This window comes from Leuresthes tenuis, unplaced genomic scaffold (genome assembly GCF_036924035.1).
Source record: "Leuresthes tenuis unplaced genomic scaffold, fLeuTen1.0.hap1 SCAF_1, whole genome shotgun sequence".
NCBI lineage: Eukaryota > Metazoa > Chordata > Actinopteri > Atheriniformes > Atherinopsidae > Leuresthes > Leuresthes tenuis.
Genome location: NW_027325355.1, coordinates 29,328,019 through 29,335,445, shown reverse-complemented (window position 1 = coordinate 29,335,445; position 7,427 = coordinate 29,328,019). Strand labels below are relative to the sequence as shown.

Here is a 7,427-nt window from a genome sequence, read left to right as displayed (position 1 = left end):
TCTCGAAGCTCAATCAGCGTCTCCAATATGCAAAATCTCAGCATGCAATAAAAGACTAAACATGAAGGACAGGAGATGCTAATTCAGCCCGCTTTCATTAAGCATGTGATCCTGCACAAGCTGAAGTTCAGTCCAACATGGAACTGAGCAGCTCCTTCTACAGAGTTTATGCTACTGATGCATCAGGGACCGACACATTTAGCCGAGTCTTCACTCACAATTCATGGCCAATTAAAACCTAAAGCTCACAGACTGCTTCATCGATTCAAAAAGGAAACAGGAGACTGTTTGTTCATAAATCTTCTCGTTTATTATCCTGAAGCTCCGATACAAAAAGTCTCTCACTGACTCGGTACATGTGCTGAACAAAGGTAATCAGATTACATATGTGGCATGCAGCTGTAGGTGAGGCAGCTGAAGCTCGACAACATTAAGACGACGGCGTTACAAGCACATAAAGGCTGCTGCTGAGCCGTGGGATGAGGACTCTGCGGCACTCGGTGCCCCCTGCTGGTCAGAGGAGCACACTGCGCTCCCCTGGTGGCGTGCGTCTCCTACGCCATGGCCACAGCAAACACGCTGACCACGCAGTACATGGTGCGGTTCTCCCACCTCACAGTGCAGCTACCTGAGGACCAAACAAAGCAGTGTGAGAGCGACGGGCCGAAGAGGACTCATTTCATCACTGGGCTCAGGGTTGTGGGTATCCATCTGCTCCAATCAGCAGTGACGACAGCACACACTTCTCAGCGAGTCTGTTGCACTCCAGAGTGGACGCAACTCAGCTTTTATCCAACTGAAATCACATTTACTGACTGAAGCCTCTCGCATGGAGGCTCAAAACCCACAGAAACAGCTGATGGATCGTTTGTGAAGGTATGTGTACCTTTAAAGCACATTTAAAGCACCTTTAAAGCACATTTAAAGCACCTTTAAAGCACATTTAAAGCACCTTTAAAGCACCTTTAAAGCACATTTAAAGCACCTTTAAAGAACATTTAAAGCACCTTTAAAGCACCTTTAAAGCACCTTTAAAGCACCTTTAAAGCACCTTTAAAGCACATTTAAAGCACCTTTAAAGCACCTTTAAAGCACCTTTAAAGCACCTTTAAAGCACCTTTAAAGCACCTTTAAAGCACCTTTAAAGCACCTTTAAAGCACCTTTAAAGCACCTTTAAAGCACCTTTAAAGCACCTTTAAAGCACATTTAAAGCACCTTTAAAGCACCTTTAAAGAACATTTAAAGCACATTTAAAGCACCTTTAAAGCACCTTTAAAGCACCTTTAAAGCACCTTTAAAGCACCTTTAAAGCACCTTTAAAGCACCTTTAAAGCACATTTAAAGCACCTTTAAAGAACATTTAAAGCACATTTAAAGCACCTTTAAAGCAGCCACAGCTGACCAAAGTGCTGTACAAATATACATCAGATGAACAAACTCTACAACAGCAACAAACATGAGTTCAAAATAAAACAGTAAAGCATCAAATAACTCGGTGGAATAAATAAAAAAAGACGAAATATGACTAAAAGTCAGTGAGAACATTTAAAAATGATTCAGGATCTGAGCTGCTGTGATGGGAAAAGGAAGCTTGTTCCAAAGATACGGAGCCACAGCTGAAAAGGTCCCATGGCCTCCACCTCCTGGGTCTGGGGGCGTCCAACAGCAACTGATCCAAAGTGAAAACAGGCTGCTCAACTGCAGTAATCAGTCCAGACATTGATGACTGTGTCTGGGAGCAGTCTCTCAAAATTAGGCTCCGAGTCGCTGGAGACGATTAACACAAAACATTTATTTCTTGCAAGAAAGAGACGAGTCGGCAAAACCTGTCAGGAAGCTGCTCAGAGCTGTCTGCTAACAAAATGGTGCTCCAGCTATTTATGTTGTTTATGTTTGCTGATCACACAACGTTATGGGAAAGGGACGTTCAGGGACATTCAATGTTATGGGAAAAGACATTACTATCCATTTAATGTTATGGGAAAAGGGACGTTCAATGTTATGGGAAAAGACATTACTATCCATTTAATGTTATGGGAAAAGGGACGTTCAATGTTATGGGAAAAGACATTACTATCCATTCAATGTTATGGGAAAAGGGACGTTCAATGTTATGGGAAAAGACATTACTATCCATTCAATGTTATGGGAAAAGGGACGTTCAGGGACATTCAATGTTATGGGAAAAGACATTACTATCCATTTAATGTTATGGGAAAGGGACGTTCAGGGACATTCAATGTTATGGGAAAAGACATTACTATCCATTTAATGTTATGGGAAAAGGGACGTTCAGGGACATTCAATGTTATGGGAAAAGACATTACTATCCATTTAATGTTATGGGAAAGGGACGTTCAGGGACATTCAATGTTATGGGAAAAGACATTACTATCCATTTAATGTTATGGGAAAAGGGACGTTCAATGTTATGGGAAAAGACATTACTATCCATTCAATGTTATGGGAAAAGGGACGTTCAATGTTATGGGAAAAGACATTACTATCCATTCAATGTTATGGGAAAAGGGACGTTCAGGGACATTCAATGTTATGGGAAAAGACATTACTATCCATTTAATGTTATGGGAAAGGGACGTTCAGGGACATTCAATGTTATGGGAAAAGACATTACTATCCATTTAATGTTATGGGAAAAGGGACGTTCAATGTTATGGGAAAAGACATTACTATCCATTCAATGTTATGGGAAAAGGGACGTTCAGGGACATTCAATGTTATGGGAAAAGACATTACTATCCATTTAATGTTATGGGAAAGGGACGTTCAGGGACATTCAATGTTATGGGAAAAGACATTACTATCCATTTAATGTTATGGGAAAGGGACGTTCAATGTTATGGGAATAGACATTACTAGCCATTTAATGTTATGGGAAAGGGACGTTCAGGGACATTCAATGTTATGGGAAAAGACATTACTATCCATTTAATGTTATGGGAAAAGGACGTTCAATGTTATAGGAAAAGACATTACTAGCCATTTAATGTTATGGGAAAGGGACGTTCAATGTTATGGGAAAAGACATTACTAACCATTTAATGTTATGGGAAGACGAGTTCAGACAGTCAGAACACTTTTGCCTGCTACATGAGAACCAAAAGACAGGAGGAGCCCCCCCCCCCCATCACAGAAACTCTTATTCTTGCAGCTTTTCTCATAGTATAACTATATAATTTAGATTCTGCAGCACATTAACAGGTGAGTGCATCGATGCCTGATAGACAATCTGTTGGATTTCTGATCCTCGAGGAGCAAAACAGGTCATGGAGGGTGGAAAATGTATTCAGTAAGTGAGAAACTCTGCGTCTGTGAAGGCCTGAAGGCCTGAAGGTAACACCAGACAGAAACTCACCGTCCAAGCTGGTGTCCCAGTAGCAGGAGTTGGCAGTGTGCAGTCCGGCTCCTGTCTTCTGCATCACAGCGCACGTCACTGTGCAGACACAAGCGCACGCTCAACAGAGTGAAGGGTGAATGAATGTGAATCTGAGCTTCTTTTGACGGACAGCGAACGCACCGATGTACTTGTAAGCTTTTCCCAGTTTGACCAGCTGCATGAGGCAGCGCTCCACAATGCTGGCGGTCCATTTGTTCACCTGATTCTGGCTGTAGTCGTCACCGCCGACCACACTTTCAATGCACTGGGACACACACACACACACACACACACACACACAGTCATGTGGGAGTCAGCGGTTTCACCACAGGGGACTGACACCAAAAGCAACGCTGCTCTGATACAAACCTGCACAAAGCTGAGCGTCAGTGTGAAAAACACAGCGATTAAAGGAGGCTACAGTTTAAAAGCTCATCCAGGCCAATCACAGAATCACAGGAAACACACAACAATCTCCATCAAAGAGCAGCTGTCTGCTCGTGTTTTACATCAGACCCTTTCATTTACTGTTCCAAAGTCCCTAAAACTAACTTTAAATCCTTAAAAGCATCCATTTTACTTTGCATCCAACTATGAGCCAAAGAAGGCAGTTATAATGATGTAACCTGCAGCCTGAAATGACATTACAAGCAATCTTTTTCTTTCTTTTAACCCTTTTAACACCTTGTAATGACTGCATTAAAAAGAAATAACGCATGGAAACAACCTTTTATAGCTTTCAAACAACGCAAACTAATGTTCAATAAGATGATTTTAACGATCTTAGAGCTACAAATAAAGGTGAAACACACTGTTAATAGTACCTCAGTGAATATAAAAGTAAAGGTGAAACACACTGTTAATAGTACCTCAGTGAATATAAAAGTAAAGGTGAAACACACTGTTATTAGTACCTCTTTGACGACGCTGTCAGCTTCTTCTGAGTTGAATGAGCCCTGAAATGGAAACAGGTCCTCATAACACCGGGAAAGCAGATGTTTGTACCACAGCTACAGAAAATGTGCAGAAAATCTGAACCTTTAAACAATTTGAACGTATAGCAGAGAGTTTAATATCACTGAGCACATCAATAACATGAGCTGCTGCAAGTGGCATCGCCCAAAGACTTGACACAGAGAACCCAGCTTTAGCATCAGTGGTTTTAGCTGGTTAGCTTTCAGCTAGCTAACATCTACCGCAGAATCCAACCGGAAGTCGGTTCAGGACGAACCTCGCTGCCGTTCTGAAATTCCTCCATCCCGGGCATCTGCGGCTGCTTCACGCTGTTTAATGTCTTCGTTTACGGGAGAAAAGTCGAAGCAGAAAACCTGTTTGCTCAGAGGAGCGAACAGGGTCTGGTCAGGGCTTCCCGTGAGCTGTCAACAGAGCCAACGACGCCCGGAAATAGCGACCGGAGCCGGCTAACGGCTAACGGCTAACGGCTAACGGCTGCCACCTGCTGGGCGCCCCGTGGAACCACACCTGAGGGTGGAAACGGAGAAGAAACAGGCTGCTCCGGTTCATTTTGACACCGTTATACGTCTTTTTTTTTTTAAAGAAGAAAATGTACTGATTTAAACTGAAACATTTCCTACTTTGTATGTGTTTTTAGCGTGTTTCCTTTGCAGAACATGCAGTATTTCACCAGCGAACACGGAACCTTTCAGGAAACATCCTGCAGGCGGTCGCAGACAGCAGCGTCCAGCCATCATCCCGGAAACACCTTTGAGTTGTCCAGGCATTTGCTCCTGGTAAAAATATTTTTTTCATCCAAAAACATTGGATCAACAGATGTTTGGGGAACATTTCCTGACCGCTCAGACTGCAGGTCCACAGAGAGGGGAAGAGTTAAAAATGAAAGGAACGTCTCCTGAACACTGAACCTGACGGTTTTCTGTTAAACGGGAGGTTTTCCTGCTGCCTTTAAATGCATCAGAGTGAATTATAGTCTTAATCTTTTTAGGAAAGGGGTTGTAGAACATAGAAATTATCCTTATTCTGCCTGGATTTAAACTTTATTCTGCTGAAGTTTTATGGAACGTTTGAATTGCTGTTAATCATTTTTTCTTCTTCTATTCTTTTGTTGAAGTGATGAAGAGAAAACAGCAGCATTGTTTTATAGTAAAGCAGCAGTTATCATCAGAAGGGACATCCTGCCTTTTAATGCTCTTCTGAGGAGTAAAAAAACATTGATTCACATTCAGGTTCATATCAAAACTCTTTATTTTTCTCACAAAAATGTCAGTTTTAACAGGGTTTATCATGTCAGGATATAAAACTATAAAACTAAAAGTGCAAATGTGCTCCGGGACCAGGTCACAATAAATAACCATCCACACAGTTACACACACACACACACACACGCTGAGGCTCAGCTGCTGGAGAGGGAAACGTGACACAGAACAACAACATTTAAAGTAAAAACCAGCTGAAGGAGGAAGCTCGGCTGCTCGTGGTGGATTTAAAGCTCCCTGCTGGCTCCACACTCAAGATAACAGATAAAAAACAGGCATCTTAAAGGGATATTCCACATGATTTACAGAGAATCTTCTCTTCAGTTCACACATGCAGTTATGATTAACAGATCCGTCTATTTTTAGCTAAAATGACTAAAGTTCTGTGGTGAATTTGCAGGTTAAAGCCGACTTGTGGCTTTGGGATCACTCTTCACTTTTAATTACTTTACATATAAAGATCTAAGATGCAACCGCTCCTTGTTGTAAAACCGCCTCCACATCAGCCGACTTTCTGCTCATGGATGCATGTTTTAGTTTAGCTGTTTTTTGACCCCAAACTGAACAGATTATCTGCTTGATTTCGGTGTCTCTGGAGCCGTCGATGCTCACTGGTTCCTGCCATCTCTGCCATCTGGTGTAATTAAAACAGTTTGAGGTCACACCTCATCAGCTGGAGTCGTTTGCCTTTTTGTCTTTAATCCACAGATCTGGAAAAGCTAGATGCAGCAGTACTGGGACATGTGAATGAAGCCAAAGTCAGAAGCAGCTTTTATGAAATGTAGCGTGTCTTAAAGGAGGGTTATATTTGTTTCCTCCTCTCTTTATTCTAACTGGCATCATATTTGGCTCAGATTGGACATCATATAAATGATATGGTGGTATATAAGTAAAGCTGAACTGAACTGGTGAGCATGTGGGATGGTTTCCAACATTAAACTGAGCTGATCTTCAGCTGATTGCAGTAAATGCTGGAGCTTGGTCTCCTGAAAGGAAACACTTAAAGTGGAGCTGTAACAGAGAGTATGAGCAGCTACTTTTAATGCAGCAGTCTGTCCATTTTTTAATTAAATGATGCTTTTGTGGATTAAACGTATAACTGGGTCAGATCATGTCCACTTTGTCACTGAAACATTGGTCAGTGGATCAGAATATTTACACTTTTTGCTTTTTACCAGTTTTTGGTCACCGGCTGTACTGACTTTATACTAAATGTTAGAACTTTATCACCATTTTTACTTCTTCTGAGCCTTTGAACAGTCGCCCTGCAGCTCAGGTCTGGTTAATAAATGACTGATAATCTAGGAATGGTTGTAATTTAAGTCAAACTGCTTGTTTTTCACTCATATATGATCTCTAAAAGCGTTTCCTGCTGCCAGGCCTTGCAGATGGTGACGTCTCAGCATAAAGTGAACAGATAACAGGAAAATAAAAGCTTCTCAGAGCCACCATCGGGCCGAGGAGTCCTTCAGAAAGGGACTCACCCGGTGCTCCGCCGCTGTAAAGCTAACGGCGGTCCAGCTGTTTAGTGTAAATCTGCTGCGAGTTCAGCCGACATGAGGAGCAGCGCTGGTTCTGCGCTCCGGAGAGGATCACAGTAAGCTGTGACCTTTCCACAAAGTCAGCCCACCTTTGGCTCCTGGGACTACAGCACGCTGCAGGCACCGGAGCGGGGCCCCCTGGACCCAGCCTGCGGCTGACTCCCAGCACCCAGGGAGGCAGGCTCTCCCTGGACGGCTCCATCCTCCGCCGGGGGGTCGCTGGTCTGCTTCGACCTGGAGGAGGACAGTCGTCT

General features: G+C 42.8%; 1 protein-coding gene across 1 annotated transcript; it reads right to left on the bottom strand.

Annotated features, from left to right (window-relative positions):
* Nucleotides 1–287: 287 nt before the first annotated feature.
* Nucleotides 288–4,786, bottom strand: LOC140283418 (dynein light chain Tctex-type 1-like). The gene is made up of 5 exons (XM_072378006.1): nucleotides 4,630–4,786; nucleotides 4,313–4,354; nucleotides 3,540–3,663; nucleotides 3,378–3,455; nucleotides 288–628 (listed from the first exon to the last, which is right to left on the bottom strand). The coding sequence occupies exons 1-5, from the start codon at nucleotides 4,663–4,665 to the stop codon at nucleotides 555–557; spliced, it is 354 nt and encodes a 117-aa protein (XP_072234107.1). The 5' UTR covers nucleotides 4,666–4,786; the 3' UTR covers nucleotides 288–554.
* Nucleotides 4,787–7,427: the final 2,641 nt, after the last annotated feature.

What these genes read in the sequence shown, in the direction of transcription:
- LOC140283418 (XM_072378006.1), bottom strand. Translation starts at nt 4,665, where the DNA reads ATGCCCGGGATGGAGGAATTTCAGAACGGCAGCGAG. An exon ending in CTGACAGCGTCGTCAAAGAG is followed by an intron (nt 3,664 to 4,312) that starts GTACTAATAACA and finishes TGTGTGTCCCAG; the next exon opens with TGCATTGAAAGTGTGGTCGG. An exon ending in CTGGGACACCAGCTTGGACG is followed by an intron (nt 629 to 3,377) that starts GTGAGTTTCTGT and finishes TTTGGTCCTCAG; the next exon opens with GTAGCTGCACTGTGAGGTGG.